This window comes from Anomaloglossus baeobatrachus, chromosome 2 (genome assembly GCF_048569485.1).
Source record: "Anomaloglossus baeobatrachus isolate aAnoBae1 chromosome 2, aAnoBae1.hap1, whole genome shotgun sequence".
NCBI lineage: Eukaryota > Metazoa > Chordata > Amphibia > Anura > Aromobatidae > Anomaloglossus > Anomaloglossus baeobatrachus.
The window spans coordinates 783776723-783798618 of NC_134354.1; the positions used below are offsets into that span (position 1 = coordinate 783776723).

The window sequence follows — 21896 nt, forward strand, 5'->3', positions numbered from 1 at the left end:
AAGTTCGTGACGCCACTCACGGGTTGTGGTGACTGGATGGACACCACCGCTGCCGTTGACTAGGCTCCCGGGGACGGTGTTGCGCAGCTTGGTGTTGACCCCTCCGTGGGTAGGGGAATGATGGTCCCGGGGGCCCGAGGGAGGTGCTGAGGCGCGGGGATGGATGCGTGATGGGGTGCCGATGCGGTGTGGCGCGGTGCGCGGCCCGAAGGCACTGGTGTACTCACTATGATAAACACACTGGAGTCTCTGGTAAACCAAACAAGATGGTGAACAGGGCCCGCAGCCGGCTGCAGTTTCCCCTTAACAGGTTGGTGGTTTCCACCTTTCTCCTGCACCTCTCTTGTGTAAAAAATCACGACTCTTATGCCTAAGCAACGGTAGTCCGCTCCCCGGCTTGTTACATGTCGTGAGAGCCCTCTTTGCCCGCAGACGTTGGCCCGTCGGGTTTCTATGCCTGGGCGGTGGCTTTACCCCTATGGTTGGGCTGTTGTCTTCAGTCGGGTCTTATGTGGGAAAGGTCCTAAAGTCCAGTCCTCAATCAGTTGATTTGACTCGGTCCAGTTGTTTCTGGGCCTCATACTGGGTCTGAGTACCCCTCCTGGTGCTCCGGTTTCCAATCGGTTCCCCGGTTCGGTACCGGCGGGCCACCGCCCGTCCCTGGTCCCTACGGTTCCACCGGCTGTAATCCCAGCTCCTGCAGGCGGCCACCACCGTCTGCCTCTTTGCCAGAGGTGACTGGGCTCCAACCCAGACACCTGGTGTAGACTTTGGCAGGCCTGAGCAGAGGTCTGCCCTTGGACTTGACTCAAACTAGACTACACCTCGACTCCTGTTTTCCCGCCTCCGGGCCTGTGAACTCCTTGGTGGGTGGAGCCAACTGCCTGGCTCCGCCCCCGTCTGGCTCCGCCCCCTGGTGCGAACATCAAACCCGGAGGGAGGTGACAAAGGTTTTGTGGTTTGGCTGTTGTCACCTTACTAAGGGGAGGGAGGGTTGTGAGTGCATGGGACTACCTGGGACGACTTGGCTAGTCCAGAGTGTCATATCTGCGGCCGTGGTGTCCATGTAGTAGGCCCGGAAGATGTTGTTCTGCAGTAATCCTCCATCAGTCAGTGATTTCCATCCTTGGACAGAAGCATCAGCTGTTTTTCCACTTAACGTCGTCTCCTGAACTCCTCATCTTTTTTTTTTTTTTTTGTTTTTACTCTTTCTTCGATCTGTTAAATAGATTTGTGTTGTTTTTGTTTCTAGTCTCCGGGTTTATTTTTAGTTTTTTTTTTTATTATTAATTAAACTGCTGAAGGACCATTATTTTTGGGCTTTCGTTTTATTTTTCCTCCCTCTTTTCCAAAAGCCACAACTTTTTTATTTTTTCATCACCATAGACGTATGAGGCTATTTTATAACAGGACAAATTGTAGTTTTGAAAGACACCATTCACATTGCCAGATACTGTAATACAAAACAGGGGTGGGGGGGGCATTCCAGTTTGGATGAAATGGTTTAAAGAAAAATAAAAATGTTTTTTTGTTTTGTTTTTACAGCATTTATTAAGCCTTAAAAATGACCTGGAAACATGATTAATCAGTTAAGTACAATTGCGGCGATACCAAACTTGTGCAGTTTTATTTTTTATTACTTTTGTGGCTGAAATCCCAAATTTTTGGGCAAAAGATTTTTGGGTAAATTTTCTCAGACTCGTCACTTTTTTATGTTTCCATCGACGGAGCCGAATGAGCGCAGTTTTTTTTGTCATGGAAAGCTGTCCACCTTATTGATATTATTTTGGGGTCAAAATGATGTTTTGATTGTTTTTTATTACCTTTTTTAAGATGCATACGGCGACCATAAAAATGGCAGTTCTAACATTGCGTTTATTGTTGTTTTTATGATGTTTACTAGACGGGATAATTTAGTTTAGATTTAGTAACCTGAGCTTTTACGAATGCGACGATACCAAATATATATTTTTAAATTTCTTTATTTGTAAAATTTAAAAAAGGGCCCAATTTGAAGTTTTATACTTTTTTGTATTTTTCAAAACATTGTTTTTTATTTTTTTACTTCCCTTAGGCGACTTGACTCTAATTCCTTTTTGTAAACCGCAATAATGCAGAATATAACATGCACCATAATTTGCGACTTTTTTTTAAATGTATTTGCAATAATAAAATCCCCTCAGGCTCCACACAGTGGGGGTTAATTATCACTGTTGGTCTGGCGGATATAATAAATGCCCCCTCCCCATGGTCTTTGTGGGATTCAATTCACTATAAAGATTACAGTTTTTGTTTTAAATATATTTTTGTCATATATGAACAATTTTTTTTTTCATTTATTATTATTATTTTTTTATAATATTCACACTTTTTAATTCATTAGTTACATGTTTTATTACGTTTGTTTATGTTTATATTAATTTTCTTAATTGTTACTTTCCATGGGTTTTCTCGTTGGATTGTATTGATAATTAATGATACATTCTTTTTTTCCTTTTTGTCCCTTTTTTTTTTTTTTTTAAAGTTCACACACTTTTCTTTTTATGGCCAAAACATTTTTATATTTTCTTTATACATTTATTTGTTGTGGTTGATTGATTCTTTGGTTTATTATTTATTTATTTGACTATATTTTTACAACAGATGCAAAAGGATGGAATAAGGGAGCATAACATAAAAGGGAGATCCATAAAGATCAAGAGATCACCTGTCCGCAGGTGCCTCATGGAGCGGTGTTCGAACATTGCCCTTTATTTATGTCTCTCCGGCCGCCTCGGAGAGAATAAATCGAGTAGAAGTGATCACGCTACTGCATTTGAATGGAGGATAGTAGCAGTGCTTTTTTTGCGGCGGTACGTGCCGGTACGGCGTACCGGAAAATCTAAAGAGTACCTCTGGCTCTGTCCACATGGCTAATTTGTAAACTATACAAATTAGCCATGTGTGGAGCGGAGGCACGAGCCAGAGGCGTGTCTAGGGGGAGCTGGCGGGCATCCTGATGCGGCGGTGTGGAAGTCTGCCGGGGTGGGAGCCGCCATTCTCTGAGCGTGGTTGTCACGCTGACAGCCGCACTCATAGAAAGTGCAGCGCGCGGCTCCCACTGCTTGTCCTTGTATCTGTCAGACGCGAGGACAACTGGAGCGGTGATCCCTGGCGCTGGCTTCCGGGTCAGTGCGATGGCTTTCATGTGATCAGGTCAGCTGATCACACTGCTGACCCGGAAGCCAGCGCCGCAGCGTGGAGGCGGCAGAGAAACGCTGATAAGTGCTCCACTGTGGAGCTGAAGAAGACACGGAGGAGGAACATTATGGAGTGAGAGGGGAGTATTTATGAAACAGTATGGGAGAGAGAGGGAACTATCTGTGGACACACTATGGGGGGGACAGAGGGTGGGGAATGGGAACCATCTGTGGACACACTTTGGGGGGACAGAGGGTGGGGAGAGGGCAATATCTATATACACAGTATGGGGCGGGGGAGGGAACTATCTGTGGACAGAGTATGGTGGGAATAGAGGATGGGAAGGGGGAAGTATATTTGGACACAGTATGGGGAGAGAGGATGAGGTTTCATGCATGGGGAGAGAGAGGATGAGGGGTGATGCATGGGGACAGAGAGGATGAGGGGTGATGCATGGGGACAGAGGATGAGGGGTGATGCATGGGGACAGAGAGGATGAGGGGTGATGCATGGGGACAGAGAGGATGAGGGGTGATGCATGGGGACAGAGAGGATGAGGGGTGATGCATGGGGACAGAGAGGACATGGAGCGAACTGTAAAGAAATTTTGAGGACACAGAATAAAGAGTGACATGGTATGAGGAGCAAGTGGGCAGGATGGGGCGTGAGGTGGAAAAGTATATGGACACACACAGGAGGTAGTGAGAAGACAGTAAGAGATGAGAAGAATGTGAGGGGCACAGAATAAAGACTGGGTAGTGGAGGGGGGCGGTATGGAGAGGGGACAGAATGGGAGGACAGTGTGAGGTTATAGCAAGGAGGGGGAGTGTGATGAGGGCACAGTATAAAGATTGGGCAGTATAAGGGGGCACAGTGTTAAGGCTACTTTACACGCTGCGATATCGGTCCCGATATCGCTAGTGTGGGTACCCGCCCCCATCTGTTGTGCGACACGGGCAAATCGGTGCCCGTGCCGCACAACATCGCGCAGACCCGTCACACATACTTACCTGCCCGGTGACGTCGCTGTGACCGGCGAACCGCCTCCTTGCTAAGGGGGCGGTCCGTGCGGCGTCACAGCGACGTCACTGAGCGGCCGCCCAATCGAAGCGGAGGGGCGGAGATGAGTGGCCGGAACATCCCGCCCACCTCCTTCCTTCCTCATAGCGGCCGGGAGGCAAGTAAGGAGAGCTTCCTCGTTCTTGCGGCGTCACACGGACCGATGTGTGCTGCCGCAGGAGCGACGAACTATATCGTTACTAAAACAGTAACGATAATCGAGAATGGACCCCCATGTCACCGATGAGCGATTTTGCACGTTTTTGCAACGATGCAAAATCGCTCATCGATGTCACACGCAGCAACATCGCTAATGCGGCCGGATGTGCGTCACAAATTCCGTGACCCCAACGTCTCCGCATTAGCGATGTCGCAGCGTGTAAAGCCCCCTTAAAGGACACTGCAAACAGTAGGCTCAGTTTGGAAAGAGGGAATATGGAGGGCATGTACCATAAGAGGGACAGTGCGGGTCATATTTTGTGCAGAGAATACTGTGAGGGGCCATTATTTATTCTGGGATACTGCGTAGGGCAGATATTTTTAAGTATTATAATCATTCTGCTATTTTTAGGGGCATCGTGTCGGAATGTGCTGCAGAAGACCGGAGAAGATGGAAATCTGCAGAGACGAGATGTGAATGTGAAAAGTCATCATGGCGTCAGGACAAGATGAAGAATAGAAAGAAATGACTCAGAGACAACATCATCTATAAGGTACCTGAATGTAAATGTTTATTTGTGATACTGACTATGTCTCATCATTAGGCCTTGGTCCCACTTGTGCATTGCTTCTGATGTGAGCGCAATGGGACCCCCAATGATCAGCTGATTATGGCGCAGGTGTCCGGAAATGTTTATTTCTGGATCTGCTCCGTCCTCTGATGGTGTCCGCGGCCGGGTACTGCACATTCACCTCATTGATTTTAATAGGAGACTGCTGCCGCTATCAGAAGATGGAGCAGATCCAGAACTGAGCACTTCTGGCCACCACTGGCACCTAAAGTAGGGAACTGGCCGGGGTGTCAGGTGCCGGACCCCGACCAGTCAGACATTGGTGACCTATCCTAAGGAAAGGTCATTAATGTTAAATTAGTGGACAATCTCTTTAATAAAGTCTTGTGCCGTCTGACAAGTTAAGGGTTACTATGTTTATATTTATGTTGTTAGGAGCATTAAAAGGGTTGTCCAAGTGTGTGATGAGTCTGCAGTCACTCTGTGTGTCACTCTGTGACTGCAGCCTTCTGAATTCTCACAGTGCGCACACTGCCCGCTGTCAGGATTCTCTGGTGCCGGCGATGAGAGTGGGAGGTTATGAAGCTGCAAGTATACGATTTTGGCCAGAATCACACTTGCTAGTGCCTCGCGTGTAACTCGCGTGAGTCTCTCATGGTAGAACCCGGCATGGCCGCACACTCTCCTTACAGGAGCGGGTCGGTTGCATGTATCTCTATGCAGCTCAGACGCTCCGGTATGCATAGTGTGCGGCCATGCCGGGTTCTACCATGAGAGACTCACGCGAGTTACACGCGATGCACTAGCAAGTGTGATTCTGGCCTTACACAGATGTGGTCACGTGCTGAACAGACAAGCTCAATGAAAATGAATTGACTGAGGCCGGACACGTCAAACCAGAATGTGGCCAGAAGTGTACAAATCACATGATCGTCCACTCTCTCCACTGGCACCGGCACCCCCCCCCCCCCCTCCGCTCCTCAATCTTGGCCGGCGGCATCTGACAGCAAACCCCCCCATTTCTCCCCCCTCTCCGCTCCTCGCTTCAGAGATGTGTACTGGCAAATATTTTTTTTACAAAAAAGCACTGGATAGTAGTACTGTCAATATAAAAATAAAAACAAAACAAAAAAACTTGCGACTCTTGTTGTAAACACAAGGACAAGACAGCCCCTTCCACATCTCTCCAGTGGATTACTTCTTTAGTCCAGAATACCCTTTTAAGCACTAAGTAGTGATAAGTGATCACTACCATGCTCGGGTGCTCAGTACTGGTAACTAGTGATGAGCGGGCACTACCATGCTCAGGTGCTCAGTACTGGTAACTAGTGATGAGCGGGCACTACCATGCTCGGGTGCTCAGTACTGGTAACTAGTGATGAGCGGGCACTACCATGCTCGGGTGCTCAGTACTGGTAACTAGTGATGAGCGGGCACTACCATGCTCAGGTGCTCAGTACTGGTAACTAGTGATGAGCGGACACTACCATGCTCGGGTGCTCAGTACTGGTAACTAGTGATGAGCGGGCACTACCATGCTCAGGTGCTCAGTACTGGTAACTAGTGATGAGCGGGCACTACCATGCTCGGGTGCTCAGTACTGGTAACTAGTGATGAGCGGGCACTACCATGCTCAGGTGCTCAGTACTGGTAACTAGTGATGAGCTGGCACTACCATGCTCGGGTGCTCAGTACTGGTAACTAGTGATGAGCGGGCACTACCATGCTCGGGTGCTCAGTACTGGTAACTAGTGATGAGCGGGCACTACCATGCTCGGGTGCTCAGTACTGGTAACTAGTGATGAGCGGGCACTACCATGCTCGGGTGCTCGGTACTGGTAACTAGTGATGAGCGGGCACTACCATGCTCGGGTGCTCAGTACTGGTAACTAGTGATGAGCGGGCACTACCATGCTCGGGTGCTTAGTACTGGTAACTAGTGATGAGCGGGCACTGCCATGCTTGGGTGCTCGGTACTCGTAACTAGTAATGAGTGGGCACTGCCATGCTCGGGTGCTCGGTACTCGTAACTAGTGATGAGCGGACACTACCATGCTCGGGTGCTCAGTACTCGTAACTAGTGATGAGCGGGCACTACCATGCTCAGGTGCTCAGTACTCGTAACTAGTGATGAGCGGGCACTACCATGCTCGGGTGCTCAGTACTCATAACTAGTGATGAGCGAGCACTACCATGCTCGGGTGCTCAGTACTGGTAACTAGTGATGAGCGGGCACTACCATGCTCGGGTGCTCAGTACTGGTAACTAGTGATGAGCGGGCACTACCATGCTCGGGTGCTCAGTACTGGTAACTAGTGATGAGCGGGCACTACCATGCTCGGGTGCTCAGTACTGGTAACTAGTGATGAGCGGGCACTACCATGCTCGGGTGCTCGGTACTGGTAACTAGTGATGAGCGGGCACTACCATGCTCGGGTGCTCAGTACTGGTAACTAGTGATGAGCGGGCACTACCATGCTCGGGTGCTCGGTACTGGTAACTAGTGATGAGCGGGCACTACCATGCTCGGGTGCTCAGTACTGGTAACTAGTGATGAGCGGGCACTACCAAGCTCGGGTGCTTAGTACTGGTAACTAGTGATGAGCGGGCACTGCCATGCTTGGGTGCTCGGTACTCGTAACTAGTAATGAGCGGGCACTGCCATGCTCGGGTGCTCGGTACTCGTAACTAGTGATGAGCGGACACTACCATGCTCGGGTGCTCAGTACTCGTAACTAGTGATGAGCGGGCACTACCATGCTCAGGTGCTCAGTACTCGTAACTAGTGATGAGCGGGCACTACCATGCTCGGGTGCTCAGTACTCGTAACTAGTGATGAGCGGGCACTACCATGCTCGGGTGCTCAGTACTGGTAACTAGTGATGAGCGGGCACTACCATGCTCGGGTGCTCAGTACTGGTAACTAGTGATGAGCGGGCACTACCATGCTCGGGTGCTCAGTACTGGTAACTAGTGATGAGCGGGCACTACCATGCTCGGGTGCTTAGTACTGGTAACTAGTGATGAGCGGGCACTGCCATGCTCGGGTGCTCGGTACTCGTAACTAGTGATGAGCGGGCACTGCCATGCTCGGGTGCTCAGTACTCGTAACTAGTGATGAGCGGGCACTACCATGCTTGGGTGCTCAGTACTTGTAACTAGTGATGAGCGGACACTACCATGCTCGGGTGCTCAGTACTCGTAACTAGTGATGAGCGGGCACTACCATGCTCAGGTGCTCAGTACTCGTAACTAGTGATGAGCGGGCACTACCATGCTCGGGTGCTCAGTACTCGTAACTAGTGATGAGCGGGCACTACCATGCTCGGGTGCTCAGTACTGGTAACTAGTGATGAGCGGGCACTACCATGCTCGGGTGCTCAGTACTGGTAACTAGTGATGAGCGGGCACTACCATGCTCGGGTGCTCAGTACTGGTAACTAGTGATGAGCGGGCACTACCATGCTCGGGTGCTTAGTACTGGTAACTAGTGATGAGCGGGCACTGCCATGCTCGGGTGCTCGGTACTCGTAACTAGTGATGAGCGGGCACTGCCATGCTCGGGTGCTCAGTACTCGTAACTAGTGATGAGCGGGCACTACCATGCTTGGGTGCTCAGTACTTGTAACTAGTGATGAGCGGGCACTACCATGCTCGGGTGCTCAGTACTGGTAACTAGTGATGAGCGGGCACTACCATGCTCAGGTGCTCAGTACTGGTAACTAGTGATGAGCGGGCACTACTATGCTCAGGTGCTCAGTACTGGTAACTAGTGATGAGCGGGCACTACCATGCTCGGGTGCTCAGTACTGGTAACTAGTGATGAGCGGGCACTACCATGCTCGGGTGCTCAGTACTTGTAACTAGTGATGAGCGGGCACTACCATGCTCGGGCGCTCAGTACTGGTAACTAGTGATGAGTGGGCACTACCATGCTCAGGTGCTTGGTACTCGTAACTAGTGATGAGCGGGCACTGCCATGCTCGGGTGCTCAGTACTCGTAACTAGTGATGAGCGGGCACTGCCATGCTCGGGTGCTCGGTACTCGTAACTAGTGATGAGCGGGCACTGCCATGCTCGGGTGCTCAGTACTCGTAACTAGTGATGAGCGGGCACTACCATGCTTGGGTGCTCAGTACTTGTAACTAGTGATGAGCGGGCACTACCATGCTCGGGTGCTCAGTACTGGTAACTAGTGATGAGCGGGCACTACCATGCTCAGGTGCTCAGTACTGGTAACTAGTGATGAGCGGGCACTACTATGCTCAGGTGCTCAGTACTGGTAACTAGTGATGAGCGGGCACTACCATGCTCAGGTGCTCAGTACTGGTAACTAGTGATGAGCGGGCACTACTATGCTCAGGTGCTCAGTACTGGTAACTAGTGATGAGCGGGCACTACCATGCTCAGGTGCTCAGTACTGGTAACTAGTGATGAGCGGGCACTACTATGCTCAGGTGCTCAGTACTGGTAACTAGTGATGAGCGGGCACTACCATGCTCAGGTGCTCGGTACTGGTAACTAGTGATGAGCGGGCACTACCATGCTCGGGTCCTCAGTACTGGTAACTAGTGATGAGCGGGCACTACCATGCTCGGGTGCTCAGTACTGGTAACTAGTGATGAGCGGGCACTACCATGCTCGGGTGCTCAGTACTGGTAACTAGTGATGAGCGGGCACTACCAAGCTCGGGTGCTTAGTACTGGTAACTAGTGATGAGCGGGCACTGCCATGCTTGGGTGCTCGGTACTCGTAACTAGTAATGACCGGGCACTGCCATGCTCGGGTGCTCGGTACTCGTAACTAGTGATGAGCGGACACTACCATGCTCGGGTGCTCAGTACTCATAACTAGTGATGAGCGGGCACTACCATGCTCAGGTGCTCAGTACTCGTAACTAGTGATGAGCGGGCACTACCATGCTCGGGTGCTCAGTACTCGTAACTAGTGATGAGCGGGCACTACCATGCTCGGGTGCTCAGTACTGGTAACTAGTGATGAGCGGGCACTACCATGCTCGGGTGCTCAGTACTGGTAACTAGTGATGAGCGGGCACTACCATGCTCGGGTGCTCAGTACTGGTAACTAGTGATGAGCGGGCACTACCATGCTCGGGTGCTTAGTACTGGTAACTAGTGATGAGCGGGCACTGCCATGCTCGGGTGCTCGGTACTCGTAACTAGTGATGAGCGGGCACTGCCATGCTCGGGTGCTCAGTACTCGTAACTAGTGATGAGCGGGCACTACCATGCTTGGGTGCTCAGTACTTGTAACTAGTGATGAGCGGGCACTACCATGCTCGGGTGCTCAGTACTGGTAACTAGTGATGAGCGGGCACTACCATGCTCAGGTGCTCAGTACTGGTAACTAGTGATGAGCGGGCACTACTATGCTCAGGTGCTCAGTACTGGTAACTAGTGATGAGCGGGCACTACCATGCTCGGGTGCTCAGTACTGGTAACTAGTGATGAGCGGGCACTACCATGCTCGGGTGCTCAGTACTTGTAACTAGTGATGAGCGGGCACTACCATGCTCGGGCGCTCAGTACTGGTAACTAGTGATGAGTGGGCACTACCATGCTCAGGTGCTTGGTACTCGTAACTAGTGATGAGCGGGCACTGCCATGCTCGGGTGCTCAGTACTCGTAACTAGTGATGAGCGGGCACTACCATGCTCGGGTGCTCAGTACTCGTAACTAGTGATGAGCGGGCACTACCATGCTTGGGTGCTCAGTACTTGTAACTAGTGATGAGCGGGCACTACCATGCTTGGGTGCTCAGTACTTGTAACTAGTGATGAGCGGGCACTACCATGCTCGGGCGCTCAGTACTGGTAACTAGTGATGAGTGGGCACTACCATGCTCAGGTGCTTGGTACTCGTAACTAGTGATGAGCGGGCACTGCCATGCTCGGGTGCTCGGTACTCGTAACTAGTGATGAGCGGGCACTGCCATGCTCGGGTGCTCAGTACTCGTAACTAGTGATGAGCGGGCACTACCATGCTTGGGTGCTCAGTACTTGTAACTAGTGATGAGCGGGCACTACCATGCTCGGGTGCTCAGTACTGGTAACTAGTGATGAGCGGGCACTACCATGCTCAGGTGCTCAGTACTGGTAACTAGTGATGAGCGGGCACTACTATGCTCAGGTGCTCAGTACTGGTAACTAGTGATGAGCGGGCACTACCATGCTCAGGTGCTCAGTACTGGTAACTAGTGATGAGCGGGCACTACTATGCTCAGGTGCTCAGTACTGGTAACTAGTGATGAGCGGGCACTACCATGCTCAGGTGCTCAGTACTGGTAACTAGTGATGAGCGGGCACTACTATGCTCAGGTGCTCAGTACTGGTAACTAGTGATGAGCGGGCACTACCATGCTCAGGTGCTCGGTACTGGTAACTAGTGATGAGCGGGCACTACCATGCTCGGGTCCTCAGTACTCGTAACTAGTAATGAGCGGGCACTGCCATGCTCGGGTGCTCGGTACTCGTAACTAGTGATGAGCGGACACTACCATGCTCGGGTGCTCAGTACTCGTAACTAGTGATGAGCGGGCACTACCATGCTCAGGTGCTCAGTACTCGTAACTAGTGATGAGCGGGCACTACCATGCTCGGGTGCTCAGTACTCGTAACTAGTGATGAGCGGGCACTACCATGCTCGGGTGCTCAGTACTGGTAACTAGTGATGAGCGGGCACTACCATGCTCGGGTGCTCAGTACTGGTAACTAGTGATGAGCGGGCACTACCATGCTCGGGTGCTCAGTACTGGTAACTAGTGATGAGCGGGCACTACCATGCTCGGGTGCTTAGTACTGGTAACTAGTGATGAGCGGGCACTGCCATGCTCGGGTGCTCGGTACTCGTAACTAGTGATGAGCGGGCACTGCCATGCTCGGGTGCTCAGTACTCGTAACTAGTGATGAGCGGGCACTACCATGCTTGGGTGCTCAGTACTTGTAACTAGTGATGAGCGGGCACTACCATGCTCGGGTGCTCAGTACTGGTAACTAGTGATGAGCGGGCACTACCATGCTCAGGTGCTCAGTACTGGTAACTAGTGATGAGCGGGCACTACTATGCTCAGGTGCTCAGTACTGGTAACTAGTGATGAGCGGGCACTACCATGCTCGGGTGCTCAGTACTGGTAACTAGTGATGAGCGGGCACTACCATGCTCGGGTGCTCAGTACTTGTAACTAGTGATGAGCGGGCACTACCATGCTCGGGCGCTCAGTACTGGTAACTAGTGATGAGTGGGCACTACCATGCTCAGGTGCTTGGTACTCGTAACTAGTGATGAGCGGGCACTGCCATGCTCGGGTGCTCAGTACTCGTAACTAGTGATGAGCGGGCACTGCCATGCTCGGGTGCTCGGTACTCGTAACTAGTGATGAGCGGGCACTGCCATGCTCGGGTGCTCAGTACTCGTAACTAGTGATGAGCGGGCACTACCATGCTTGGGTGCTCAGTACTTGTAACTAGTGATGAGCGGGCACTACCATGCTCGGGTGCTCAGTACTGGTAACTAGTGATGAGCGGGCACTACCATGCTCAGGTGCTCAGTACTGGTAACTAGTGATGAGCGGGCACTACTATGCTCAGGTGCTCAGTACTGGTAACTAGTGATGAGCGGGCACTACCATGCTCAGGTGCTCAGTACTGGTAACTAGTGATGAGCGGGCACTACTATGCTCAGGTGCTCAGTACTGGTAACTAGTGATGAGCGGGCACTACCATGCTCAGGTGCTCAGTACTGGTAACTAGTGATGAGCGGGCACTACTATGCTCAGGTGCTCAGTACTGGTAACTAGTGATGAGCGGGCACTACCATGCTCAGGTGCTCGGTACTGGTAACTAGTGATGAGCGGGCACTACCATGCTCGGGTCCTCAGTACTGGTAACTAGTGATGAGCGGGCACTACCATGCTCGGGCGCTCAGTACTGGTAACTAGTGATGAGTGGGCACTACCATGCTCAGGTGCTTGGTACTCGTAACTAGTGATGAGCGGGCACTACCATGCTCGGGTGCTCAGTACTGGTAACTAGTGATGAGCGGGCACTACCATGCTCGGGTCCTCAGTACTGGTAACTAGTGATGAGCGGGCACTACCATGCTCGGGTCCTCAGTACTGGTAACTAGTGATGAGCGGACACTACCATGCTCGGGTGCTCAGTACTCGTAACTAGTGATGAGCGGGCACTACCATGCTCGGGTGCTCAGTACTCGTAACTAGTGATGAGCGGGCACTACCATGCTCAGGTGCTCAGTACTCGTAACTAGTGATGAGCGGGCATTACCATGCTCGGGTGCTCAGTACTCGTAACTAGTGATGAGCGGGCACTACCATGCTCGGGTGCTCAGTACTGGTAACTAGTGATGAGCGGGCACTACCATGCTCGGGTGCTCAGTACTGGTAACTAGTGATGAGCGGGCACTACCATGCTCGGGTGCTCAGTACTGGTAACTAGTGATGAGCGGGCACTACCATGCTCGGGTGCTTAGTACTGGTAACTAGTGATGAGCGGGCACTGCCATGCTCGGGTGCTCGGTACTCGTAACGAGTGATGAGCGGGCACTGCCATGCTCGGGTGCTCAGTACTCGTAACTAGTGATGAGCGGGCACTACCATGCTTGGGTGCTCAGTACTTGTAACTAGTGATGAGCGGGCACTACCATGCTCGGGTGCTCAGTACTGGTAACTAGTGATGAGCGGGCACTACCATGCTCAGGTGCTCAGTACTGGTAACTAGTGATGAGCGGGCACTACTATGCTCAGGTGCTCAGTACTGGTAACTAGTGATGAGCGGGCACTACCATGCTCGGGTGCTCAGTACTGGTAACTAGTGATGAGCGGGCACTACCATGCTCGGGTGCTCAGTACTTGTAACTAGTGATGAGCGGGCACTACCATGCTCGGGCGCTCAGTACTGGTAACTAGTGATGAGTGGGCACTACCATGCTCAGGTGCTTGGTACTCGTAACTAGTGATGAGCGGGCACTGCCATGCTCGGGTGCTCAGTACTCGTAACTAGTGATGAGCGGGCACTGCCATGCTCGGGTGCTCGGTACTCGTAACTAGTGATGAGCGGGCACTGCCATGCTCGGGTGCTCAGTACTGGTAACTAGTGATGAGCGGGCACTACTATGCTCAGGTGCTCAGTACTGGTAACTAGTGATGAGCGGGCACTACCATGCTCAGGTGCTCGGTACTGGTAACTAGTGATGAGCGGGCACTACCATGCTCGGGTCCTCAGTACTGGTAACTAGTGATGAGCGGGCACTACCATGCTCGGGCGCTCAGTACTGGTAACTAGTGATGAGTGGGCACTACCATGCTCAGGTGCTTGGTACTCGTAACTAGTGATGAGCGGGCACTACCATGCTCGGGTGCTCAGTACTGGTAACTAGTGATGAGCGGGCACTACCATGCTCGGGTCCTCAGTACTGGTAACTAGTGATGAGCGGGCACTACCATGCTCGGGTGCTCAGTATTGGTAACTAGTGATGAGCGGGCACTACCATGCTCGGGTCCTCAGTACTGGTAACTAGTGATGAGCGGGCACTACCATGCTCGGGTGCTCAGTACTGGTAACTAGTGATGAGCGGGCACTACCATGCTCGGGTGCTCAGTACTGGTAACTAGTGATGAGCGGGCATTACCATGCTCGGGTGCTCAGTACTGGTAACTAGTGATGAGCGGGCACTACCATGCTCGGGTGCTCAGTACTGGTAACTAGTGATGAGTGGGCACTACCATGCTCAGGTGCTCAGTATTGGTAACTAGTGATGAGCAGGCACTACCATGCTCGGGTGCTCAGTACTGGTAACTAGTGATGAGCGGGCACTACCATGCTCAGTACTGGTAACTAGTGATGAGCGGGCACTACCATGCTCGGGTGCTCAGTACTGGTAACTAGTGATGAGCGGGCACTACCATGCTCGGGTGCTCAGTACTGGTAACTAGTGATGAGCGGGCACTACCATGCTCGGGTGCTCAGTACTGGTAACTAGTGATGAGCGGGCATTACCATGCTCGGGTGCTCAGTACTGGTAACTAGTGATGAGCGGGCACTACCATGCTCGGGTGCTCAGTACTGGTAACTAGTGATGAGCGGGCACTACCATGCTCAGGTGCTCAGTATTGGTAACTAGTGATGAGCAGGCACTACCATGCTCGGGTGCTCAGTACTGGTAACTAGTGATGAGCGGGCACTACCATGCTCAGTACTGGTAACTAGTGATGAGCGGGCACTACCATGCTCGGGTGCTCAGTACTGGTAACTAGTGATGAGTGGGCACTACCATGCTCGGGTGCTCAGTATTGGTAACTAGTGATGAGCGGGCACTACCATGCTCGGGTGCTCAGTACTGGTAACTAGTGATGAGTGGGCACTACCATGCTCGGGTGCTCAGTACTAGTAACTAGTGATGAGCGGGCACTACCATGCTCGGGTGCTCAGTACTGGTAACTAGTGATGAGCGGGCACTACCATGCTCGGGTGCTCAGTACTGGTAACTAGTGATGAGCGGGCATTACCATGCTCGGGTGCTCAGTACTGGTAACTAGTGATGAGCGGGCACTACCATGCTCGGGTGCTCAGTACTGGTAACTAGTGATGAGCGGGCACTACCATGCTCAGGTGCTCAGTATTGGTAACTAGTGATGAGCAGGCACTACCATGCTCGGGTGCTCAGTACTGGTAACTAGTGATGAGCGGGCACTACCATGCTCAGTACTGGTAACTAGTGATGAGCGGGCACTACCATGCTCGGGTGCTCAGTACTGGTAACTAGTGATGAGTGGGCACTACCATGCTCGGGTGCTCAGTACTGGTAACTAGTGATGAGCGGGCACTACCATGCTCGAGTGCTCAGTACTGGTAACTAGTGATGAGCGGGCACTACCATGCTCGGGTGCTCAGTACTGGTAACTAGTGATGAGCGGGCACTACCATGCTCGGGTGCTCAGTACTGGTAACTAGTGATGAGTGGGCACTACCATGCTCGGGTGCTCAGTACTGGTAACTAGTGATGAGCGGGCACTACCATGCTCGGGTGCTCAGTACTGGTAACTAGTGATGAGTGGGCACTACCATGCTCGGGTGCTCAGTACTGGTAACTAGTGATGAGCGGGCACTACCATGCTCAGGTGCTCAGTACTGGTAACTAGTGATGAGCGGGCACTACCATGCTCAGGTGCTCAGTACTGGTAACTAGTGATGAGCGGGCACTACCATGCTCGGGTGCTCAGTACTGGTAACTAGTGATGGAGCCTGTCACCTCATGGCGTGCCCCCCCTGTAGATCACACGGATCCACACATGTCAGCTGTCACACGCGCACCGTCCTCGCAGACACATGTGGTTGTGGGATCTCGGCCACAGGAGGAAGTTTGCTCTTTTTTTGGTTATGTAACGAGACGTCGCGTTGTCTCCGCTGCAGAAAATGGGAAATAGCAGTGTCTACATCAGCAGCACGACGGCGAGGTCACACAGAGGAGAAGCGCCAACATATACCGTGACGTGGCCACAACACACAGGGACGCAGCACAGCCCAGATCATCACAGGCATGCTGACTGTTTCCACAGGTGAACCTATCCCTACTCACATGTAGGGGGACGGTACCACACAGGAGAGGATTAGATACACGGCTCAGCAGACAGTATCACACAGGAGAGGATTAGATACACGGCTCAGCAGACAGTATCACACAGGAGAGGATTAGATACACGGCTCAGCAGACAGTATCACACAGGAGAGGATTAGATACACAGCTCAGCAGACAGTATCACACAGGATAGGATTAGATACACGGCTCAGCAGACAGTATCCCACAGGATAGGATTAGATACACAGCTCAGCAGACAGTATCACACAGGAGAGGATTAGATACACATCTCAGCAGACAGTATCACACAGGAGAGGATTAGATACACGGCTCAGCAGACAGTATCACACAGGAGAGGATTAGATACACAGCTCAGCAGACAGTATCACACAGGAGAGGATTAGATACACAGCTCAGCAGACAGTATCACACAGGAGAGGATTAGATACACAGCTCAGCAGACAGTATCACACAGGAGAGGATTAGATACACGGCTCAGCAGACAGTATCACACAGGAGAGGATTAGATACACAGCTCAGCAGACAGTATCCCACAGGATAGGATTAGATACACAGCTCAGCAGACAGTATCACACAGGAGAGGATTAGATACACAGCTCAGCAGACAGTATCACACAGGAGAGGATTAGATACACAGCTCAGCAGACAGTATCACACAGGAGAGGATTAGATACACGGCTCAGCACACAGTATCCCACAGGATAGGATTAGATACACAGCTCAGCAGACAGTATCAAACAGGAGAGGATTAGATACACATCTCAGCAGACAGTATCACACAGGAGAGGATTAGATACACGGCTCAGCAGACAGTATCACACAGGAGAGGATTAGATACACAGCTCAGCAGACAGTATCACACAGGAGAGGATTAGATACACAGCTCAGCAGACAGTATCACACAGGAGAGGATTAGATACACAGCTCAGCAGACAGTATCACACAGGAGAGGATTAGATACACGGCTCAGCAGACAGTATCACACAGGAGAGGATTAGATACACAGCTCAGCAGACAGTATCCCACAGGATAGGATTAGATACACAGCTCAGCAGACAGTATCACACAGGAGAGGATTAGATACACAGCTCAGCAGACAGTATCACACAGGAGAGGATTAGATACACAGCTCAGCAGACAATATCACACAGGAGAGGATTAGATACACGGCTCAGCACACAGTATCCCACAGGATAGGATTAGATACACAGCTCAGCAGACAGTATCACACAGGAGAGGATTAGATACACATCTCAGCAGACAGTATCACACAGGAGAGGATTAGATACACGGCTCAGCAGACAGTATCACACAGGAGAGGATTAGATACACAGCTCAGCAGACAGTATCACACAGGAGAGGATTAGATACACAGCTCAGCAGACAGTATCACACAGGAGAGGATTAGATACACGGCTCAGCAGACAGTATCACACAGGAGAGGATTAGATACACAGCTCAGCAGACAGTATCCCACAGGATAGGATTAGATACACAGCTCAGCAGACAGTATCACACAGGAGAGGATTAGATACACAGCTCAGCAGACAGTATCACACAGGAGAGGATTAGATACACAGCTCAGCAGACAGTATCACACAGGAGAGGATTAGATACACGGCTCAGCACACAGTATCCCACAGGATAGGATTAGATACACAGCTCAGCAGACAGTATCACACAGGAGAGGATTAGATACACATCACAGCAGACAGTATCACACAGGAGAGGATTAGATACACGGCTCAGCAGACAGTATCACACAGGAGAGGATTAGATACACAGCTCAGCAGACAGTATCCCACAGGATAGGATTAGATACACAGCTCAGCAGACAGTATCACACAGGAGAGGATTAGATACACAGCTCAGCAGACAGTATCACACAGGAGAGGATTAGATACACAGCTCAGCAGACAGTATCACACAGGATAGAATTAGATATACAGCTCAGCAGACAGTATCACACAGGATAGGATTAGATATACAGCTCAGCAGACAGTATCACACAGGAGAGGATTAGATACATAGCTCAGCAGGCAGTATCACACAGGAGAGGATTAGATACACCGCTCAGCAGACAGTATCACACAGGAGAGGATTAGATACACAGCTCTGCAGACAGTATCACACAGGATAGGATTAGATACACAGCTCAGCAGACAGTATCACACAGGAGAGGATTAGATACACAGCTCAGCAGACAGTATCACACAGGATAGGATTAGATACACAGCTCAGCAGACAGTATTACACAGGAGAGGATTATATACACAGCTCAGCAGACAGTATCACACAGGATAGGATTAGATACACAGCTCAGCAGACAGTATCACACAGGAGAGGATTAGATACATAGCTCAGCAGGCAGTATCACACAGGAGAGGATTAGATACACCGCTCAGCAGACAGTATCACACAGGAGAGGATTAGATACACAGCTCAGCAGACAGTATCACACAGGATAGGATTAGATACACAGCTCAGCAGACAGTATCACACAGGAGAGGATTAGATACACAGCTCAGCAGACAGTATCACACAGGATAGGATTAGATACACAGCTCAGCAGACAGTATTACACAGGAGAGGATTAGATACACGGCTCAGCAGACAGTATCACACAGAATAGGATTAGATACACAGCTCAGCAGACAGTATCACACAGGATAGGATTAGATACACAGCTCAGCAGACAGTATCACACAGGATAGGATTAGATACACAGCTCAGCAGACAGTATCACACAGGATAGGATTAGATACACAGCTCAGCAGACAGTATCACACAGGATAGAATTAGATATACAGCTCAGCAGACAGTATCACACAGGAGAGGATTAGATACACAGCTCAGCAGACAGTATCACACAGGATAGGATTAGATACACAGCTCAGCAGACAGTATCACACAGGAGAGGATTAGATACACAGCTCAGCAGACAGTATCACACAGGATAGGATTAGATACACAGCTCAGCAGACAGTATTACACAGGAGAGGATTAGATACACGGCTCAGCAGACAGTATCACACAGGATAGGATTAGATACACAGCTCAGCAGACAGTATCACACAGGATAGGATTAGATACACAGCTCAGCAGACAGTATCACACAGGATAGGATTAGATACACAGCTCAGCAGACAGTATCACACAGGATAGGATTAGATACACAGCTCAGCAGACAGTATCACACAGGATAGGATTAGATACACAGCTCAGCAGACAGTATCACACAGGATAGGATTAGATACACAGCTCAGCAGACAGTATCACACAGGATAGGATTAGATACACAGCTCAGCAGACAGTATCACACAGGATAGAATTAGATATACAGCTCAGCAGACAGTATCACACAGGAGAGGATTAGATACACAGCTCAGCAGACAGTATCACACAGGATAGGATTAGATACACAGCTCAGCAGACAGTATCACACAGGATAGGATTAGATACACAGCTCAGCAGACAGTATCACACAGGATAGGATTAGATACACAGCTCAGCAGACAGTATCACACAGGATAGAATTAGATATACAGCTCAGCAGACAGTATCACACAGGAGAGGATTAGATACACAGCTCAGCAGACAGTATCACACAGGATAGGATTAGATACACAGCTCAGCAGACAGTATCACACAGGATAGGATTAGATACACAGCTCAGCAGACAGTATCACACAGGATAGGATTAGATACACAGCTCAGCAGACAGTATCACACAGGATAGAATTAGATATACAGCTCAGCAGACAGTACCACACAGGAGAGGATTAGATACACAGCTCAGCAGACAGTATCACACAGGAGAGGATTAGATACACAGCTCAGAAGACAGTATCACACAGGATAGGATTAGATACACAGCTCAGCAGACAGTATCACACAGGCGAGGATTAGATACACAGCTCAGCAGACAGTATCACACAGGAGAGGATTAGATACACGGCTCAGCAGACAGTATCACACAGGATAGGATTAGATACACAGCTCAGCAGACAGTATCACACAGGATAGGATTAGATACACAGCTCAGCAGACAGTATCACACAGGATAGGATTAGATACACAGCTCAGCAGACAGTATCACACAGGATAGAATTAGATATACAGCTCAGCAGACAGTACCACACAGGAGAGGATTAGATACACAGCTCAGCAGACAGTATCACACAGGAGAGGATTAGATACACAGCTCAGAAGACAGTATCACACAGGATAGGATTAGATACACAGCTCAGCAGACAGTATCACACAGGCGAGGATTAGATACACAGCTCAGCAGACAGTATCACACAGGAGAGGATTAGATACACGGCTCAGCAGACAGTATCACACAGGATAGGATTAGATACACAGCTCAGCAGACAATATCACACATTTACAGTCTTATGTATATTGCTGCACAGCTGTTTGTCCTGCTGGATGTATAGATTTAGGATCTGTGGATATACGGTATATACACACACACATACACATTATATATACATTATATATACATTATATACACACATTATATACACACAGGTGTAATATGAGGCTGGATGTGACTGTCACACTCGGTGTCTGCTCCATCTGCAGAAACAAAGGCTGATGGTGTTACCTGTGGGGGGCGTCCTGGGGGGGCTCAGTCCCTGGCATGATCCGTGCTGCCCCCTCCTATATGTTGGGACCGAGCGGAGGGTGATGCTCTGCAGCCTCTTCCTCCCGGGCTGCGATGTTCTGCAGCCTCTTCCTCCCGGGCTGCGATGCTCTGCAGCCTCTTCCTCCCGTGCTGCGATACTCTGCTGCCTCTTCCTCCCGTGCTGTGATGTTCTGCAGCCTCTTTCTCCCGTGCTGCGATGCTCTGCAGCCTCTTCCTCCCGTGCTGCGATGTTCTGCAGCCTCTTTCTCCCGGGCTGCGATGTTCTGCAGCCTCTTCCTCCCGTGCTGCGATGCTCTGCTGCGTCTTCCTCCCGTGCTGCGATACTCTGCTGCCTCTTCCTCCCGGGCTGCGATGCTCTGCAGCCTCTTCCTCCCGGGCTGCGATGCTCTGCAGGTCCCAGCTGTGCAGAGGAGGCTGCTCCATACAATGGAGCCCGGGGCTGCAGCCAGGCAGTGTAATCTCCAGCACAGGAGGAGGGGGCTCCAGACCAGCGACAGTCCGCCTTCATCTGCTGTGTGCATTCAATACAATCCTTTGTTCTCTGTTATCAGCCACTCCAACCTAGACACTGGTCCATGGTAGGATTGGTAGGATAAGTGAAACCAATCTGTTGTTCTCTGTTATCAGCCATTACAAAAT

At 50.7% G+C, this 21896-nt stretch overlaps 1 protein-coding gene across 1 annotated transcript in view; it reads right to left on the reverse strand.

Moving 5' to 3' along the window:
* KLHL35 (kelch like family member 35) overlaps window positions 1-21672 on the reverse strand; it is a 42713-nt gene extending 21041 nt beyond the window's left edge. Inside the window, exon 1 of the mRNA XM_075337601.1 lies at window positions 21216-21672. Coding sequence (XP_075193716.1) covers window positions 21216-21253 — 38 coding nt within the window. The 5' untranslated portion in view covers window positions 21254-21672. The remainder of the gene's footprint in view (window positions 1-21215) is intronic.
* Window positions 21673-21896: the final 224 nt, after the last annotated feature.